The sequence below is a fragment of the Myripristis murdjan genome, chromosome 11, assembly GCF_902150065.1.
Source record: "Myripristis murdjan chromosome 11, fMyrMur1.1, whole genome shotgun sequence".
In the NCBI taxonomy this organism is placed as follows: Eukaryota; Metazoa; Chordata; class Actinopteri; order Holocentriformes; family Holocentridae; genus Myripristis; species Myripristis murdjan.
The window spans coordinates 30,600,553-30,622,636 of record NC_043990.1 but is presented as its reverse complement, the minus strand read 5'-3'; the positions used below and the strand labels follow the sequence as shown (position 1 = coordinate 30,622,636).

Genomic DNA, 22,084 nt, shown 5'->3' with positions numbered 1-22,084 from the left:
GTTGGGATTACTCCCAGATTGAATTTTAAATATTCCAAGTGTTCTGTACGGTCTCAGGTTGGTAGTATTAACCATCAAAACCTACTATATTGCATCATACTTCCCACTACAACATAATCCATTAAAGCCAAAATTGTCCCACTTAACGTGAGATCAGACTCCAATAAAACCTTTATTTTAAATTATGTTATCATTAGTGATGACCTTGATTTTTTTTTTTTTTTTTCATTATAACAGAAACATGGTTTAGACCCGGTGAACACAGCCAATTGAATCAGCTTTGTTCTCCTAATTATGAATTTTACAGTTCCCCAAAGACAAGTAGTCACAGAGGAGGTCTGGCAGTAGTTTTCAAAAATCACTTTAATAGTAACCTGATTTCTGATAATAATTCAGCAAATTTTTAATGATTTTTAAAATCAACTCTGTCATTCCAGTCCTCTGTATTGCTATTTATCAACTTTTAACTCTGTGTTTTTTCACTGAATTTCCAGAATTCTTAGCCTCTGTGGTTCTTGAGTATGATAACCTTATGATTGTTGGAGATTTTAATTTTCATGTTGTGTGACAACATAGTTTTTAAATTTACTGAGTCCTATGATTTTGTCCAACATGTGCATGGTCCGACCCAAAACTGTGGACACACATTAGACCTGGTGTTTACATAATGTTTTGACTCTGAACAGTCTCTATATTTCAATCTGGTTTCCGCAAACCACATAGCACAGAAACCGCCCTTGTCAGGGTCACAAATGACTTACTGATGGCTGCAGACTCTGGTGCATGTTCTGTGTTGTTATCACTTGACCTCAGTGAACCCAAAGTTTTCAAAAAGTCAACAGGTGGCCAGGCCTTTTCCTATTGGGCTCTGCTCTAATGGAATAACCACACTGGTGCCACCAGACAATCAGAGTCTGTTGAGTCCTTTATATCAAAACTTAAAACTCAGCTTTTTGCTTTAACTTACAATTAGCTGTCTTCCACTGAGTACTTCATCAGTTTGTGTGGCTCAGTGGGCTGGTTGTCAGTCTGGCACTTACCTGCCAACATAATTATAGATTATAGAGATCCATCATAGATTATAGAGATCTTATATTTTTCTCTCTCTCTCTGATGTGTGACTAACATCCCTCTTGTCTCGCTCCCATGTGTGTGAATGGTTTGATGTGGGTCTCCCCCTGTGTGCCTGTGTAGTCTATCCTCAATCCAGGTCTCCATGGTGATGGCGATTGTGTGGCTCAGGTTCCAGGCTGTTTTCCGGATGCACCTAAATGGAGCTTGGCATGCTTCTTGTCACACTCTTTATTTTCTGTATCTGATACCTTCTTGTCTTCTCCCCCGTGTGTGTGAATGGTTTGATGTGAGTCTACTGAGTGCTTGTGTAGTCTTTTCTCCATCTAGGTCTCCATGGTGTTGGTGTTGGTGGCTCAGATCCTAGGTTGCACCAGTACATCTGGCACCACTCTGCATCTGCCTCATCACATTGTTTATATACAGTATGAAGCCATAATAATTTTGTTATCCTGTCTCTGTGTTGTATTATGTAATTTGTGTTCTGCTCTGCGCAGACAACTTCATTGCATATCTGTCTGTCCTGGAGAGGGATCCCTCCTTTGTTGCTCTCCTGCCGTCTTCCTACCACAAAGATTAACTTTGGAACCGATTTTGTTCACACTGTACATGTTACCCTTGTATAAGATGCACATGACATGTTCACGTTGCTGCTTTTCAACTGAGGAATAGCTACAACTAGTCCAAAATTCATCAGCCAGTCTTTTGACCAAAACAAAGTAGTTTTCATATATTACTCCATTCCTGGCCTCACTGCATTAGCTACCAGTCTCTTTTACAGTTCATTTTAAAGTGCATTTAATGTGGATGATACACAGCTGTATCTGTTATTTTAACCCTTAGACACCAGTTGCTTCATTACGTAAGCTACATACTTGACAAACAGCTGGATGTCCCAAAACTTCTTAAAATTGAACTCTGATAAGACAGAAGTTCTCATCATTGGCTCTGCGCATGTCTCACAACAAATTCGACTACTCCTTGCCCCCCTCACTACCAGCATAAAGTCAGCCACAAAAAATCTGGGTGTTATCCTAGACTATAACTTGAATCTGGAGCAGCATGTACAGAAAGTAGTCCAGTCATGCTTTTATCAACTGAGGAATAGCTACAACTAGTCCAAAATTCATCAGCCAGACCAAAACAAAGCAGTTTTCATATATTACTCCAATCCTGGCCTCACTGCATTAGCTGCCAGTCTCTTTTACAATTCATTTTAAAGTGCATTTAATCACATACAAGTTTCTGGATGATCTGGGATAACCTGGATTGTAAAGCACTGTGTGCTTTACAATGATAAATTGATACAATTATACATTTATTATTAATTTATTAATATTTTTGCAATGATCAGGAGTATTGCTCCTAATTTCGTTGTACTTGTAATGACAACAAAGGCATTCTGTTCTATTATTCTATTTCAATATTTTAATTGAGTTCACAGCTTCCTTTTTGCCAATTTGTTTTACTAAAAACTCTGTAATTGTGGTAATTCCATGTCAATTTGGTGCCATTTAAAAATATCATGTGTCAATAACTTGAATTGTGATACTGGTCAGCTCCTGGTCAGCTCCTCAAGTGCATTTAGGTAGAGAAAACATCACAACATCCTGTACAGACACACATAGCAAACATTAAAAGAAGGCAATTTCTGTTGCCTGTCTTGAGTCTGAGAATGACTGCCCAAATTGTATTTAATGAGATTTATACTGCATGTTTCACATTCTAGTGATTTATTAAACAAAATATTCACACCTTAAAGTCTTGGTCCAGCCTTGCTGACAGCTGACTGGGGGCAGTGCGGCTGGTCAAGGCATGGCCACAGCTGGCCCATCAGGCAGCAGGGGAGGGGAGGGCGGACAGCCAGCGGCCCTCTGTTCAAATGAATATCAATCATGCCTCCCAGGCTGAACGCCCTCCCCTCTGACATCCAGGGGCTGTGATTGGCTCATAGGAGACCAACCTGCCAGTGCCCGGTGAAAGCTGCTGCATCAATGTCCATTCGCCGAAAACAATGATGCTGAATAACTAATGTATGCTTTCCAGGGTGAGGTGTCATCCTCTCACTATTCTTAGAGTGGCTTTGGACGTGACCGGCAGCCTTCCATGGGCCAAATGCTGGGCCAGAGAATTTAAAGAACGGCAATGTTGTAGAAAAAAGGATATCCCATTTTAGCTTTATCACCAAAGAATATAGATAAGAAGCTAATAGAAAATAGAGCACATTCTCTTCTGGAATACTTTTTTTTCCATCTGTTTGATTTTTGAATTGTCTAAGGGAAAGAAGCTTTACTACCAAGGAGTCTGGATTGTAAAAGACCAAAATGGAACCAAGAGTTCTACTCACCTGCTTAGTGGCTTTCATCTGTTTCAGTAAGTATGGTGTACAATATTTTGACATCAGTGAGCTGATATGGCTTGATATGGATGAGAGAGTAAATGTGCCAGTTAAGTTCAGGGTGGTTGGATGTAACCTCAAATGGTTGAGTTCATGCTAAGTGCCTGTACTCATCAAGTAGTAGAACTTCTCAGCTAAATTTCATGTTTTGCTGCTATATTGCATATTAAGTATGCCTGATTCTCTCTGTTGTGCTATGCCAAAACCTAACTTACAAGTCCAATTTCAGCTGATATTTTCACACTATTGAATGCAGTGTGTCCACTGCATTCAGTAGTGTGGAAATTATTATGCAAATTCACTGTCAATGTGTCACTTTCTCCCCTTTGAAACAGTGAAAGTAAGATATTGAATGGGGAGGAGGGGGTGGGATGACTCTTCAGCTCTATCAGCTAATTACTTGGCTGAAAATAGTAATAGACATGGCTGATAAGTTTAATTAATGAGCCAGTTAACATGCCTAAACATAAGACGCTTACACTTGTATTCCATTATAGAGTTCAATTTGATTGATCTGATAATTTAATGCATCAGGGTATTAGTTTTATTATTCAGCTCATATAGGCCATGCTGCACAGCAATGTTAGTTTTATTTGGGCTTCCTTTCTCTTCCTCTTTCTCTTTCTCTTTTTCTGTAGCCAACATTCATTTTTATCCATATTTTAATTATGCCTCTTCTCTTAAGAATTTGAAGCCTCAAGGTCAACATCAAGTTTTAAGTTGCTACTAGGCATTATTGCCAAATGTAAATCTTCAAAAAGTTTAAGAAGGGAAGTTCTTATTTTATTTCAAGGGGAAAAATCAAACATGCTCAGTTTTTTGTTTTTTGTTTTTTGTTTTTTTTTTCATGACAAAGGGTAGAATCCAGATGGTGTGGAAGAGTCTCCATCTTGAGACCAGTGTGAGAGGCTGGGGTTAGCAACCTTTCACCTTATAGGGGGAGGGGGAGGCTCTGGGTTGCCCTGGTCAGTGGAGCAGTTGGTGGAGGGGGAGCCAGAAAAAAAAATAGGGAGACAATCATGTTCCCCCCCTCACCACCCTCCACCCACACCCTTCAGTGACCTGACCCTCACACCCTCATCTCCATAACACTACCCGCTTGTCCCCTCCAGTCTGGCCTCAGATTGAGACCTTATTAAAGATGTGTGTGTGTGTGTGTGTGTGTGTGTGTGTATGTTTATGTCCAGGGTAATCTCCCTACAGCTGTCCGTGACCTTGTCCTTAACAACCCCCTCCTGCAGGCCTGCCTTCTTTCCCTCTTTTTCTCTCTTACACACACACACACACACACACACACACACACACAATGTCCAGGGTGAGATAACTTGAAAAGACACCCCTTGGTTTAATCCACAGTGGGACACAATGGATCTGTGGTGGTCGGTGTTTCCTCCAGTGTGATGGAGCAGAAGCTAATAGCTCAATCTCTGGAGGGTTTATGTTCATGCTGAGGGGATTTGAACCCTGTATGTATACCACTGTGGGACTTTCTTGTCCCAGCCTGAATCCAACAACCAAGGTTCTGAGTCAATGTATTTTCTTGCTCTATTCCCAAAGTAACTTTTGAATGCAGGAGTAACCTGGAGCAAGGGTTCCCAAACCTTTTCATGCCCTGACCCAGGGGTAGAAGCATTATTTGTCTCAAGATCCACTAATTATTGTGTGAGGCAAAATAAAGTTGTCAAAAAAGTAGTTAATCTATGAAACCAATGAAATGCATCATTATCTATCTAGTATCTATGCTGGGGCCCCATAGTGGGTCTGGACCCATAATTTGAAAAACACTAAACTAAAGATCAGAGAAGTGTTTGTGGGTTGAAATCCCTAGATCAGGTGGGACAATGTGAGCAGGAAATGAGTAACTCTCTCCCTTCTCAGTGATTGCTGTTGAAATGCCCTTGAAGCCCCAGCTGTTCCAGTACAATAAGTTATAGCTAAATCTAAAACTAAACCTGAATCCAAGTCCTGACCACTAGCTACTTCATGAAGGATCAAATGACTATTTGAAGGCCTTTAACACATAAACTGATTGCCAATAGCACAGAACAGGAGAACACACACACACACACACACACACACACACACACACACACACACACACACACACACACACACACACACACACACACACACACACACACACAGAAGTGACCACTCAGTTCAATTCAAAGGTGCAGTATCAGCATGACAGCACTTTTATTGCCAAGTACAATCATACAATAATAATGATGATAATAACAAAACAATAATAGAATAAAACATAGGACCTGACAAAACAAAGCATACAGTGAATTCAGTAAAACTTAAAATGAACTGTACAATAAATCAGTAAAATATTAGTCGTTAAAGATGGATAAGAAACTACAGGAAACCCTTCTTGTAAAGGTAGTGTTTGAGGAGTGATTTCAAAGAAGATACAGAATTTGTTAACCAAAGGCAGGGTGTTCCACAGCTGCAAGGCTCTAAATATAAGACAAATGGGAAAATAGACACCCTGATAAGCTACCTGCCAGCTTGACAAATAGGGGTCCCAAACATTGTGCTCACTTATTTACACGTATATATTCACAATTCAATATATTCAAATTTATTTGAATTCAGTATTCAGTCAGGAAGTACAGCTCAGTCTCAGGCACATTCATTTCACATTGACCACATATCCTGTCTTCTCTTGGGAGCCATACTTTTTGACATTCTCCCTTTTCCTTTTCTGTGGCTGTCTGTTGTGAGCCTGTACCCGGTTGCTATCTTCCTGGAGATAAGATAATCTGCTCACGTGTTCCATTTTTTTAGGGACAGATAACTTTGCTGTCTGGGAATTTGGTGGTCTCTTTCCAATAGTTGAGGTATTTGTCTTTTAGTTTGATGATCATTTGGTTGAGTGTTGTTCAGGGGTTTTGATGTCAGCTCAAAGACTAGCTGGCACATTGACAGCTTGTATGTCGACCATGATAGTTTTCATAGCTTTACCTGAAAAGTGGTTTAAGCTACTACTCTACTTCTGTTATTTATTTATTCATTTATTTAATTTATTTATCACAACAGATATAGTTGATGCTGTCAGTAGCACCTTCGGTGATGCACATGTTCCACACCAGCAGTCAATATCACATCCATCAAGCACCCCATGGAGCATCGGTCTTGGTGTGGGAGTTTATCAATATACCTGGTTGTTTAATCCCACCACCCTGACCAAGCCTCACTGTCAGACATCCTTTCTTTTAATTAAAGCTGCAACAGTTCCCACTATTTACATGGTTTGTGAAGTAATCTGGACCAACAGTTTAATTCTCAGCACGCACTTAACCCTACAATGCCTGACCCAAAAATCATCCATGAATGCATGCAGTAGGGGTCCAAATTCCCCCTATTGAAATGAATGGTTTCTTCCTTGTAAACATGACATGTTTTCCTCTTTATCTTCAACTTCATGAGTTAAATTAAGAATTTGATCATACACAAATTTCAGTCATGTTTGTTTCTCACTTCCAATGAACATTTAAATTTAAATATATTTATTTATTCATTCATTCATATATTGTTTGTTTCTTTATTAGTTCCATCTATCAATCCAACAATCAGTTATTCAATACCACATCTAACAGTGATAAAGTACGGAGCAGTTAATTCACAATCAAAAGGTCTAGCAAATTACTAATATTAGCTACAATTAGAGTAGCCCATCTAAATATCTAGATGATGGAAAATAAATCTCTGAGTCTATCATTCTGTTGTTAGTCTGTTGTATGTACCATCTCTAACTATAATATAGGAAGGAGAAAGATTCAGTTCATTTTCTAATTCATAAAATTTACCTGCTAAGAGTAAGGTAATATCTTTAGAACATCTGAATATCATAAATAATAATTTCAAAGGATTTTTTTATTTTTTTTTTATTTTTTTTTTTTACTAAATTAAACTTTAAAAGTTAATTCTGTGAGGATCATAGACACAAATTTTGAGGAATACAATGCATATGATGGAATCAAATGTTTTCACTGATAAAATATTGCATAAAAACACTAAAGTTTCAATTAAATTTTCAATTTCAAGGGTTAAAGGATCGCTAAACAATTTTAGATCATACAAATTAGTTTAGATATATATATATATATATATATATATAAAAGCTATTTATTTCATATGAACATCCCATATGAGACAAACATTTGGTAAGTGGGATATTCACCCTCATATCAGTTACCCAATAGGATATTAGAGCAATGCAATAGAGCAATGAAGCATACATGTTTCTATCAATACAGGTAGCTTAGGTGTTCACTGGAGGGTAAATTTCTCCAACAAACCATTGGAACTACAGAACTGGTGAATGTATTAAGACTGCATACCCAGTGATACAATAAGAAGAAGAAACTGCATCGTGCTCCTTCAGAGTTACAGTCCATATAACAGTGGTTTGTTGGAAATAAACAGAAGAACAACTGGGTTGTTGGTTTGCATGAGCACCAGTAGACACCAAGGTTGAACAGACAAAGAACAGAGCTCTAAATACAGAAGCTCAAACTGTAGACACACTGACAACAAAGGTATAATGAAAAATACAAGCATTACCACTTTAATCGTTGTATCCACTGTGTGACTAAATAGGAGGGGCATTTTTAAATGACATTTAAATGACAAGGGCTTGGCATTAGTGGAGCTGCAGTAGAGTGAACCTGAGGAGTGGTGAACCTTATGACTTATATAATATCAGCTGCAACCTTACAAGATAGATTGGCCACTAAGTGTGCACACTCTGAGAAATTCAACAGTCTCATCTAATACGAAGCAAAGATGTAAGAGCCTATTGCTAATAAATGCCCTGTGGCCATATCATCGTCTTCTAGCACTGATTTCCCCCCCCCCTTTTAGCTTGTATACTATACTCCAAAGGTACTTATGAAAATATCTAAAGTGCAAACAACTTGTAGAGAATCTGAAAGGGCTCACAGGTTCACAACATCATCTACCTGGTCAGAGGCCCAGCCTCTATACGGCAGATTCGACATTACGTTACATCTTGTGGGGGCTGAGTGGACTGTCAGGGTTTTTATTTGAATGCGACTTCCCTAATAAGAGTTGTAGTGCCCCTTCTGTAGGCTGACACCAGAGTGATTAAAACTGCAGGTCAAACAGGGAGGCCTTTTCTCCATGATTTCCATCATCGTCATCTTGATATTATTACTTATTGATCTGCATGGCTAGTTGGGACCTTGGTTTTGGCCTTTTTCAACTGATGTTATCAGAAACTTGCATCATTGAATGCCCCATCTCCCAAGGCAGATGCAGCATTTGTGAAATTGGTCAATGCATATGCAGGTATTATTGATAGGTTAAGAAAATGAGAAGTAATGTTGGAGAGACCAGTTTTTCACAATGAGTCTACATTCAGTTGATCAACAAATTAGTGGATCAAGTAGGTCTGAAGGTTTGTGTCAACTAAATCAGTGGTTTAAAAAAAAAAAAAAAAAAAAAAAAGCCAGCCCCCTTGCAGGCACAACAATAGCATGCTTGCGTTGTGTAGCAGAAGGAACTTGCTGCCTCAGAGCAGGGAGAAGAGTTTAACTTCCATTAGGTGGACAAAGGGGAAGCCCCGGGGCAATAGGCTTCACGCCTGCTCAGCCATTCCCATTTTCCAGCCCAGACCCTTAACTGTGGTCAGACCATTGTTTAAAATGCACCCCCTCCTTCTGTAATGGATATAAAAGGAGATGAGGAGGGAGGGAGAAAGGAGAAGGGGGAAAATTAGAGCTGCATATGTACTGGTCATGCTGCACAATGGGCACCCAAGCTATTCTGAAAGTCTGTGTGTTTTTATGTGCCAACATGTACACCTAATATTTATATGCCTTACACCCAATATGCACTGCTTCCATAAAATATCAAACTTTATAACAAAATAATGCTAGAATTTTCAGACTGTACAGTTTTATATTTCTCATATGATTCTTCATAACATGAAGGAAAAAAAAACTGTGCAAAAGGTTCCTTAGATAATTTAATAACGATATTATGGTCATTCTTTGCTCAAATGTGCCCACTGCTGCCTAGCATGCACTCAAAACAGAGATATGTAAAGGGGTGGAGAGTGGAGAAAGGAGAAGAAATTAGTGAAAGGATTTGGATATGCTTGTCTTATCCCTGGAGCCCAAGACAACCCCCCCTTTTCACTCTCTCTCTTCTCATTATATATCCCTTTCTGGGAGGGGTTGCAGTCACAATAAGCTGTGAACTTTAGGGGCGGCAGTCTGGTAAACAATGGTAATGGAGGGCTGGGGGAGGACCGGTGACGGGACACAAGCTGTCCCCACTCCCCTCCTCCTCCTCTATCCATCCGTCCATCTTCCTCTCCTCCAACTCTCTCATGACCCCCTTGAGGCCAGGGGTTATAGCCACAAGGTACTGGTGTGTGGGTCACCGGACAACCCCCTCCCTAAGTGAAAATCTCATTATAGTCCTACCCCCTACACTGAAAAGTGTTTCATCCCCAGTACTATGCACTCAATCACATCCCATGGAGTTTCAGCAAACTGGAACTTGTCATCTGCTGCTCAAGACTGGGTTTACTTCAAAGGTTTTAATCAGATATCCTTTAACCTTGACATTCTGTATTCACCCTTCATACATACTAATGCTGATAGACTTGCTAACTTGGAGACTTTAGTCTAGACTCAATGTATTTGGGACATAAAAGAAGAGTATCCCTCATTTATTCCTTGTCAACGCTAATGTGTCCAGGTAGAAATTTCAGTAGCTAATTAACAACAGCTATTGAGAGATGTACTGATATGGTATGCAGAGTTTGGCTTTAACCCTTGCAAATTTTGTGGAACACATGGAATAATGTGATAAGTAACCCAGTGGTTCTCAGTCATGCACCACTGTGACTCAAGAACGACAAAAGTGATGACAGCCACAATCTAAAGAAAATTCATTTAGGTGCTCAATCAAAAACAGCTGTCCAAACATGAAAAAATAGGCCAAAGAGCTCCCATTTTGATGTACTTTACTATGAGTGACATTTTGAGCAACAATGTCACATGCTTTTTCCCTGGCATTACAGCTATATTAAAGATGGCTCAAAACGTACATAGCACATGCTTTAATAGTTCGATGGTACATTAATTAAAGCTGAAAGTGTGTCTAAAGCCTTGCAGGTTGCAACAGCATACGTTTGATAACTGTGGGTGTAGTATGTGATGCATGTCCCCCCTTGGGACCCTTGAATTTCATTGACAACCTTGAGGGACAGGACTGTGTCGGTGTTCTGGGCTCTATCAGTTCATCCAGACACAGCGGACTGGAGGACCCACAGTCCTCCCTGCTTGCTACATCTGCTGGGTGAGAGTCCACTCATTACAAGGGGTGCAGATGTTCATTTTCTGATGTGACAGATGAGAAAACTGATGATAGGGATTACTTGATGGAGGAAGGACTATGCTGTCTTTTCAGGTTATGGGAAAGCAGCATGGCTGTATCTTATTCTTGGCAGGGAGGAAACTGTCATCTGATGGGCTATTATAGAACCTGAAACAGCCATTCAGTCAAGCATGTTGTCAGCCCTCTGTTTTCCCTGTACACTGTCAAGAGGAAATGCAGCTGAACAATATGTCATGTGGCCATCTTTGTACATACTTTACAATACAATCAGGAAAGTCTCAATTCATTTCATACCATTTATCTGACATACGCACAGAGAATGAAGCCATACAATATATAACTGGTGTGAAAGATCCCATTTTATGTATGTCTCCACTGATTTGATCTGTTTTATTTAGAGGGCATAAATTTGTACATAAGTTAGATGAAGTAGAACCTGGTGAAATTGTTAACTGTTTTTGTGGTGAAGCCGAAGACAATTTTCTACTTTGTGGACAATAAATTTCCCAACTTCTTTCTCTATAAGCCGCTCTAACCAGTCAGCCCACTTAGGGCTAACAGATCAGCAGTAAGACAAAACCATTCCCTAAGAAACCTGAAGGTAACACTTAATAATACTGTCCCTCAACAAATGATTCAAAGACATTCATACATATTTAATAGATTATCATTATAAAGTGGTTATAAATATATGTGACGCTTCACAGATAATTAGTGTTGGGTTTAGGGTTAGAGAAAGTTAAAGATAGTTACTTACATGTAATTAATATATGTACAAATATTTCAATAAAGCAAGCACTTAACATTTATAAATGAAGCAATAATCACTTGTACATGTTTACATATTTGTAAACAGTTTACATACATTTATGAACATATTTGTAAGTACTTAAAAGTGTCAAAATGATCATCTAAATATTTATAATTGCCTTGTAAGTCATTTGTTAAGGAACATTATGTGTTACAAACCTAAACATGGAGGAGAGAGATGTCTCAGGTCATTTAGAGATCAGTGGAGATATATGGTGTGCTGACAAAGACAAGGAGGTACAAATCATTAGTATTAACATCAAATGTCCTTTATAGGAGGGGAATGAACTTTACTAAGAACAGAAATATCACAGAAACCTCTGGAATGAATACAAAGTCAAGTTCACCTACAGGCTGCTCAGTAGTGGATGTGATGTTCTGACTGTGTTTGGGAGTTAGTTGGTGGGACAACTAAAACTACTCTCTTAACCTTCCCTAACTGAGTAGTATGAGCTGAGCAGGATGGTGTTGGTGGGGGTAGGGTGAGTAACATTGGGCTAACAGATGACAAAAGCTCACATTGAACTTGAATGCATCATGCAGGTTCAAGGCCAGTTTGTGATTGTTACTGCAATTTTCCTGTCTCCCCTTCAGCAGCTGGGTTGTAAGAGACAATGGCTATTCCAAGGGGTCAGGGTGGGGCACTTTGAATTGGGGGATATTCACCCCAAAAATGGGGACGACTGGGAGTGTCACTTAGGTCAATGTGACGATGGAACAAGGGCAAAGACAGAGCAATCCAGTGGCATGGGAAAGTCACCTCGGAGATGGGACTGAAAAGAGGGCTGGGGATGGGAGGGGTGGAGGGTATGCATAAGAAGGGGCAGATGGTGCCCTTTGAGTTTAGGGTGTATGGTGGTTGATGGGAGTTTTTACAGAGGTTACAGGGGGTTGGGTGGAAGTAAGCATCATCACAACGCTATTGTTGCTATTTGCCGCTGCTTCAGTAGAGGCTCTCCTAACTTGACTCCAGCAACTCTTGGAAGTGTATTGTTGTTGCACTGGCTCGATGGCTCGCTGGCATTCAGCCTCCATTGTGGTTGGTTTTCAGTGAAAGCGTTGGAGGTTGCGAAATCCACTGAGCTATCAATCAAATGAGATGGTTTTTGGTGTCAAGTGAAGATTTTTTGTACAAAGTATGCCCCCAGGCTTTGTGTCCATCAGAGAGGTTTCCTGTGGTGTTGTGTCTCAACATTAAGTAACTAACAGATATGGGACGCCATGGAACCATTGGGTGTTAGTGGCTTTAAGATGGAAAATAGCCTGCACTTTCTACTATCCATTCTTCATTCACACAAAGGATATTTTGAAAACATGGCTATTAGAATAGTGCTAGACATGAAAAACTGGTTGATAAAGGCTGTAGACAGTGCTAACATCATCATACATATTGTCCTAAAATTGGTACAACTGCAAATCCAATGGATTTTTGTAGACAGAATCATTTTACAAGCAGTATCAGCATAAATCTAATTAGATTTCTGAATATGAGTTCTCCAGTGGATTATGTAACCACTTTTAATGTTGAGCAGCATATATTTGACATATTACATATTGACAGTGCTGTTTATACGTGCATCTGCTAACCAGTTCCTTCCTCCCATTTCCAGATGCCTGCCTGGCCTCAGAGCTGGCCTTCCTATTGGAGCCCAATGATGTGATTGCGGTGAGAGATCGCCCGCTGATGTTGGACTGTCGGGTGCAGGGCGAGGGACCCATCATGGTAAGATGGCGTAGAAACGGGGTGCCCGTGCCCACCAGCCAGCGGGTTCAAGTGCTGGCAAATGGAACACTCCTCATCCAGAGCTTTCAGAAACGAAGAGACGGGAATGACCCGGATGTGGGCGAGTATGACTGCGCTGCCCAAAATCGATATGGCATGCTGGTCAGCCGTAAGGCCAAAGTCCAGCTGGCATGTAAGTGTGACACTTTGTGGAGCTGTACTTACACTGGTAAACAGGTGCTTTGGAGCTGTAGCTCTACAAACATTTCTTGGAGGCTAAGTCATAGCATAAGTCAGCTAAGTGCCACATTGAAATATATACTCAAAATATATATATCAATTGTAGCCTAATTATCTCTCTCTCATTCTTTTATTATCATTGCATTTGCAGCGATGGAAAGCCTGGAGATTTGCTGTAGGCTAGCATGAATTTGGAAGAAGTTGGAAGTTTAGCAAAATTGACTAAGTTTCTTAGGGCCTTTTCATATCCAAAAGTCCAAATCAAGGGCCAAACCTTGGTTCATGTTTTTGTTACATTGGATAGATTTGATCATGTTAGTTTTGGTGTCACATTGCACTTATGTGAGAGCACTAAAGTACGCTACATGACATACCTATGTCCTGTTGTCATCACCTATGTTTGGTGTATGGCTTTGTTTTCCTAGAAACCTAGAAAAATGAAGAGATTAATATTGTTGCCACTATACCAAGATTATTATGGCATTACTACCAGTATTACCTTCAAGTGCAATACCCGGTATTAACTCAAATTTTCTACAAGGCTGCCACTTTGATGCAGAAGTTTCTGAATGCTTGAAAATGTTGGGTTTATTTTGCCCAATTACATACAGCTCCACAATGGATGCATACCACTTTAATTGGTCCCAAAGTCTGAACCATCCAAAAAATGCTTTCACACTAGAAAGCAAGCAAACCATGCTTCAGTTTTTTTTATTTATTTTGTTTGGTTCAGATCAAACAAAAAAGGCCAAAAGTCCAGACCAAACAAAGTAGGTGTGAGAGGTCGATCAATATTGGCCACCTGCTCATAATAACGGAGCTTCAGTGTGACATTTCTTGGCCAGAGGAGAAAAAAAGTGGTTCTTGAGGCTTTTCAACTGAACCAGTGAGATTATTTCTGCCTTCAAGGAATGTTTGTAGAACTAAAACTGTAATGTGATAGTTTGGAGTGGGCCCTGGTGTGGAATGGTTTAAGATGGATGCTATCACAAACAAAGGACTATCACAATGTCATCATGCTTCTCACAATTACAAGCTCTTTTCCAGTTGCAACTTGCAGGGGCGATTACCAGTTTTATGCCTCATTATTCCCATAACCTTTTATGGGTACAGAACTCTTGAAATCAGCACAGCAAATTTGACAGCAAATTTGACAGCAATTCTTGTTTTGCTGTCCTTTTTTTTTTTTTAAGCTTTAGTAAAACGCTGTCTGAGGAAGGTCAATGTACAGCAATTGCATAAATAAAATGTTATAGTGCAGATGGTGTGGGAGTGTACCCCTTATTTGCAAATTTCTGCTATTCTTCCAGCACCTGCCATTCAGGTGTGCATAAGAAGCTTTAAGCTTCAGTAAAATGAAATTCAAAGTTGATAGACTGTAGTTCTGATTTATTGTAGAGGCTCAGTAGAAAAAAAAAATAAAAAGATTTAAAAAAAAAATAATAATAATAATAATAATAAAGTGATATTGGTGTGTTTATATGGATTCCTGTTTAGGGTACATACTGTATATGCTAAGATGTATTATAGAAATGGTTTGAAGGTTTTTTTTTATTTTATTATTATTTTTTTTATTGCCATTAAGTGAACATTTCATTCCCATGATACCTCAATGATATCCTATCAGAAAAGAAAAAAAAAAACATCTACATATAAAATACATGTCATGTTACTTTGGAAAATTCTTAGAGACAGTATTTATTGATTAGCCTCCAAAATGTCACATGTCATATGCATGTCACACAGTTTTCTTTCTTTCTTTCTATCTTTCTTACTTTCTTTCTTTCTTTCTTTTATTTGTGTAATGGCCATTATTTTTCTGCATACGTCATCCCACACAGTTACAAACAGAGGTAACCACATATTAATGGTTCCACATGAAAGTGATAAGATAAGAGATGGCTGCCATACACTACAGTCTCGTCCTCCTGCTTACTTAAAGATTAACACTTTGGTCATTTCCCAGGCCAGTTTTATATAGATGTTCATGCATTACTAAGAGGTCATAAAATAGCTCCGGGGCGAAAGAATTGGCTTCAGTCTTGCCCACAGATAGTCACTGCATGTTGTCTCATTTCTGTCAAAACATCCCATAGTTTCTGTTATAAATGATGCTTCACATGGCGAACACTTCTGTCCTATACCTGGCAACCAAAGACCCCCTCTGTCTCTTTCATCTTTTGTGTGTTTTAAGAAGGAATGGACAACCCACACAGTGAACTCATGACTCGTTGGCACACAATTTATCTCAATTATAGTAGTTTTTCATTACATAAAACCAATAAAACACATGTACTGCTACTGTCACATACAGTACAGTATGTGGCCACATTTACTGAGTACATACATACACACACACACACACACACACACACACACACACACACACACACACACACACACACACACACGCATGCACACACGCACGCACACACATATACACGTGTACACATGTACACGCAATCCTGTTCCCTAGAACACAACCCTCTACTTACCACTCCTTACCCTTTACTTTGGCCCAATAAAACCAAGGGTTTATGGGTAATGCAGGAGAATTATGGTTATCTCTAGGTGGTCTTCCCTAAATGCAAAGAGTTGCCATAGTGACAGTCTTTTTTGCAGACCGTTCCGTTAATATACAACCTTATTGATTATAGCCACAATGTTAATAGCAATCCTTGTGTGTGTGTGTGTCTCTCTCTCTCTCTCTCTCTCTCTCTCTCTCTCTCTCTCTCTCTCTCTCTCTCTCTCTCTCTCTCTCTCTCTCTCTCTCTCTCTCTCTCTCTCTGTGTGTGTGTGTGTGTGTGTGTGTGTGAGTGAGTTGTATGTTTTTTGATGCTATTCCTCCCTCTCACTGGGAATCACACCACCCTTAGCATTTGAACATACAAGACAAGGAAACCACGTTTGACAGCGTGGGTGCCCATTCTTGAGATGTAATATCTATTATTCTGTTATTAATGGGATAGTTCACATTTTGAAAAAACGTGACATTATTTCACTTCTCCTCCAGCTGTTATGTAGAACAGAAGTGCTGCTATTGTCCTCTCATTACTCCTCTCGTTACATAGTGCATGTGTCATTTTACCCTTGTTAAATTATCATAAATCACAAATAAAGCAAAAGTAAGTATATGTATAATGAGTTTAACTATTTGATTGGAATGAAATCTCCTTTATTTATCTAGAAAATACTGAAAAAAAAAAATATTTGGGCAATGAAGATGCTTTTTTGTCTGGTATTTGTAAGCTGTAAGTATTTCTAAGTTGTTACTTCTAAGTATTTTGAAACTTGTTTTACAGTTACTTTTTTTAATATATTTACTTTGTCTTGTTTTGTTTACTGCTCTAATTTTGTTTGAAATTTCTCACCCTTAAAAAACACACAAAAGAAAATGAAGGCAAGGCAGGAAACAAAGGGGCTTTAGGGGAAATATGATCACAATTAATTTGACGATATATTGACGTTTAAAAATGTTATCACCTGATATATTGTCTATTAAAACCCATGATTGTATGATTTGTTCCTCAGCACTTCCTAAGTTCCACACCCACCCAGAGTCCATGTGGGTGGATGAGGGAGGTGTGGCTCGTTTCCAGTGTCAGATCAATGGCATACCTGAGGCCAATATCACCTGGGAGAGAGACCGGACAGCACTTAGCACTTCTAACAGCAGGTACCGTCACACAAATACACACACAGAAAAAGTAAAGTACGTTTTTTTTTAGATTGGTCCCTAATTTCTAGTTTTGAATGCAAATGGACGTGAAAGCATATGTGCAAACACAAACTCAGAAAATCCCTCATGTCAAACACACAATGCACATCTCTGATAGGTATCCAATAAACACAATATCATTAATGCAATTAACTAATATAATAATAAAAGAATAACTATGATTATTAAAACTCCATTTTTACATCTAATTTATATTGTTATCTTTTATGTACATATATGCACTATGCACTGAACTAATAATGCACATACTCAACAGCTGAATATTTGGTGGGCATTATCTATATCTATAAAGTAAATTGAGATTGACCGTATATTATAGTGCAGGGATTTAAAAGAAATGTTCCCTTTTCTGGACCCTGAAGGACCCCTGGGGGTCCCTGGACCTTGTTCTGTTCAGTGCTCTAAAATCTCGTCCTTTTCCAGGTACACTCTCCTTCCAATGGGTATTCTCCAGGTAACGGGGGTACAGCAGACTGATGCAGGGATTTATCGCTGTGTCGCCTCCAACATCGCTAACACTCGCTACAGTCGTGAGGCAGTGCTCAATGTCACTGGTAGGTGGACACATGAAGCCCCAGCTACAGAGGTTTCATTTTGGAACTCAATAGACAGAGCAAGGCACTGCCAGGGTAATGGTGTGTTCAGACCAATTGCAAAGCAAGTTTTTAACAAAGTCAATGCAAAGATGCCAATAAATGCAAATTCATAGCAGGTGACACAAATTTTCACATTACAAATGACATGGATTCACATGTATTGACGTCAGTTGAAGTTTTTCAACTTAAGCAAAAAGTTCACATCCATATTGGCACGAGTTCGTAGTGCGAAAACACCCTTTGCACTTGGTCCGAACACCCCTTGAGTGGTTTGGTCTGTCATATAGAGGTTATGGGTTTCAGAGTTATTGATGGTATAGCTCACCCATTCTGAAAAATGTGACTGTATGGTAACTAATTCTTCATCCCAATCTTTCTACATGTTCTCATTTTTCTTCCCTCATCTTCTTAGATGGAGCTCCTAGGACCTACAAGGAGCCAGTCATCCTTTCTGGACCACAGAATCTAACCATCAATGTCCATCAAACAGCCATCTTGGAGTGCATTGCCACTGGAAACCCAAGGCCCATTGTCTCCTGGAGTAGGCTGGGTATGACTAGCATTCTTTGATTTGTCACTCATGATGATGAACAGCAGTTTTATATCATAAACCAGACATGAACCCTCTCTTATGTTGCCCCATGGGACCTTTGAGCTGTGATATCAGTACAAATCATTCTCCCTACATCTCACTTGTACTATTGCAGCTGCTCAGTGGCAGTGTAACACAGTAAGTGTGTGTGTATGATTGTGAGTGTATGAGTGTGTTCATCTCTCTCTCTCTGTCTTTCTACTGTCAGATGGGCGTTCCATTGGCGTGGAGGGTATCCAGGTTCTGGGAACTGGGAACCTGATGATCTCTGATGTCTCCCTGCAGCACTCTGGTGTGTATGTATGTGCTGCCAACCGCCCTGGCACCAGAATGAGACGCACTGCACTTGGCAGGCTAGTGGTACAAGGTGAGGCCTTACAGAAACAACTGCTGAAACCACTGCTGAGCAAGACACTTAACCTCCATTAGTGCTGCTCAGTGGCAGTGAAAAGGTCTAAGCCAATAAGGTTTAGAGTGTTATGTACCTTTGGAAACAAATCATAACAATGTTCACTTTTGCTTACAGTGTTGAACAGTGTTACTAAATGAACAGTAACATAACAACACACGTTTTCAACTAGCTCTGCATCTAGCGCAGGGGTCGGCAACCTCAGGCACACGTGCCACGGTTGGCACGCTGCAGCATAATCATTGGCACACTGGTGAAGGTCCTCTCAGTATTCCTATTGTTTAAAATCACCTGTCAAGGATGGTACCAGCTCATGAGTGGCAGCGTGAGTTTGAGTGACAGCCCAAACTCCCGCCCACACGCCGCATTTTGCAGGTGCAGCCGCTGCCCTGCTGCCCTGCCCATATTTACCACACAGGCCGACGCTCCAGATGTGGTAACCGTAACGTTAGCTTGCTGTTGTGTGCCGAACGTCAAGTGTTAAGTGACATTTTGAGACAAAGCACCAGACGGCTTTCACAGACCATGCAGATAAAGTCGATTAAACGTGCTATGTCCAGGTATGGGAGTCAAGCCAGCACGCTCAAAGACCTCACCACTGCTAAAAATCACGCCGCTGAAGCTAGTTATCGCATTGCTCATTGCATTGCTAAGCATGGAAAGCCGTTCACCAATGGAGAATATGTTAAGGAGGCTTTTCCCAGTTGCTCAGATATGCTTTTTGAGAACTTGCCAAACAAAGAAACAATCAAGTCAAGAATCAAGGACATTCCCACGTCAGCAAGAAGTGTTCAGCGACGTGTCGATGAAATGGCAGAAAATGTCAGAGATCAGCAAACAGTGGGGTTAAAAGATTCGTGTGTGCAGGTGTGATGGAAATGCTTTTGTATTTTGTGTCATACCATAATTTAACTTTGTTTAGGCTACTGCTGATTATGGCACACCAGTGGCGAGCGGTGACATTTTTGTGTAGTCACAGCAATGTCACCAGGTAGCCTACATGGACAATGAAATGACACACAAACATGCCCAACTGCCCATCAGGCTATGCACCAAAGTGATAAACGTCAGAGAACACCTCTTTTTCAGAACACCTGCAGTAGCCTAAATTGATGAAACATGTCAGGTTACTCAACTGAAGTTGTATTTTCACCCATTTTGATTGGCACGATGCAGATGAAAGAACAAACTAATGTTAACGTTGCCGTACTAGCTAGCCAGCTACGTAGCTACTCGTGTTGCGCATGCGTCTTCTGAAAAGCTGATTGGCAGCTTATTGACAGCTTATTTTCCATTCAAAACGCCCACGTACAGGAAACACCGGCTACAAAACTACTGTAAATACTCGTATCACAGAGCACATGCACGCGTCAAGCTGTCAACTCTCCAGCATTTCACTAGCAAATTGAGATAGATACGTGTATATAGGCAGCGGTTTGCAACCAAAATGATAGAAATAAGGTATATTATAAAAGGACACACTAAGAGACCAACATTTTAAAAATTTTAATTGAAGGGCTTGGGCATGCGCTGCATTTATAGCTTATTATGACCGCTCGCCCGTGACACACCAGTGTTAATTTCGTCAGACGAGACTAGACGAAATATATTCGTCAACGATGGGTTTTTTCATGACGAAGATGAGACAAAATCAATACCCTTAAACCCTTAAAATGCCAAGACTTTTCGTTGACTAAAATGTGACTAAACAAAAAAGAATTCAAGTTGACTAAATATGACTAAAACTAATAAGGGCATTTGACACAAGACTAAGACTAAAACTAAATTGAAAAATAGCTGACAAAATTAACACTGTGGCACACTAATTGACAAGAGGATTTCAAACTGGTACTCCATGTCAAAAAGGTTGCTGACCCCTGATCTAGCGTCTTCTTATACATTTACATACAATTAAAGGGATAGTTCATCCATTTTGAAAAATGTGATATTATTGCACTTCCCCACTAGCTCTTATGTAGGACAGCGAGCAGCTAGGAGGAAAGTAGGAAAGTGAAATAATATCACAAATGGGTGAACTGCTCATTAAGACTAAGTGACAAGTGTGTGTGTGTGTGTGTGTGTGTGTGTGTGTGTGTGTGTGTGTGTGTGTGTGTGTGTGTGTGTGCGCACCACAGTAACCTGAAGTAGATATGAGTTATGCTGATGAAGGGAAGGAAAGAGTCAATAGCCAAGCTCCACCCTTCCCTCTCACCTTTGGCCTCTGGTTGCTTAGCCACAGGGGGTTGGGTACCCAGGGCTGGCCTTTGCTGTGATGGAGATCCTCCCTCCCACCACACACATACTCCTCCCACATCCCTTTTTTATAATTAAGCATTGACACCAGTGTCCAGCTGGGTTTGTGTGTGTGTGTGTGTGTGTGTGTGTGTGTGTGTGTGTGCGTGTGCATACTTTCTATGACAAAGGCTCATCCATCACCCTATAGATGTCCATACTCTTAGCCTGCTCATATTTCTCACTGTCATTACCTGTGTTTTAATTGGCTGTCCTGAGGCTTGCTCATTACTACCACACCTCCCATGATGTTAGGGGGCAACACAGAGGAAAAAGACAAACCATAAACAACCATCAGATGTATTACGTCAAAATGTAATTATAAAACAGCCTCTCTATTGCACTTGTAATTCTAAACATCTCTGGTTAGGGTTAGAGTTTGATTGCTTTTTCCTTACAGGACAGTCAAATCTGAAATGAATGTGGCATATTTTCCTGTTAGATAATTCTAGTGCCACAAACATGGTGCTGCTCCTGTTGGAATCTAAGGTCTAATAAAATAAGCAGGTTAAATGAAAATATGTCCAGTTTGTTTGGTATACGTTGCATAGGCCTATATGCACAGAAAAACAAAGCTGCTGGAACCAAGAATGTTTTGTCAGAGTGATGCCATAGGGTTTCTGGTTCCACAAAGAAACCTTCTGACCATAGTTCTTTAGAGGCATTTCTTTAAATGGTTCAGAAGTGCCTCATAAAACAAAACAGTTATTTGAGGAACCAGTGATGGTTTTTCAAGGACAGAAAAGACAAAGTACATCAAAATGATCTACCTCTCCTTTCTTAAAGGAATAGTAAAGGTGCTAACTGGAACTGAAAATAGTTCTCTTCATATTG

General features: G+C 39.9%; 1 protein-coding gene across 1 annotated transcript in view; it reads left to right on the top strand.

Moving 5' to 3' along the window:
- Positions 1–3,395: 3,395 nt before the first annotated feature.
- The window catches only part of LOC115367321 (immunoglobulin superfamily DCC subclass member 3), a 32,562-nt gene continuing 13,873 nt past the window's right edge, over positions 3,396–22,084 (top strand). The window contains exons 1-6 of the mRNA XM_030062992.1: positions 3,396–3,444; positions 13,270–13,575; positions 17,154–17,298; positions 17,785–17,915; positions 18,370–18,507; positions 18,758–18,916. Of these exons, the coding sequence (XP_029918852.1) occupies positions 3,396–3,444; positions 13,270–13,575; positions 17,154–17,298; positions 17,785–17,915; positions 18,370–18,507; positions 18,758–18,916 (928 nt within the window). The remainder of the gene's footprint in view (positions 3,445–13,269; positions 13,576–17,153; positions 17,299–17,784; positions 17,916–18,369; positions 18,508–18,757; positions 18,917–22,084) is intronic.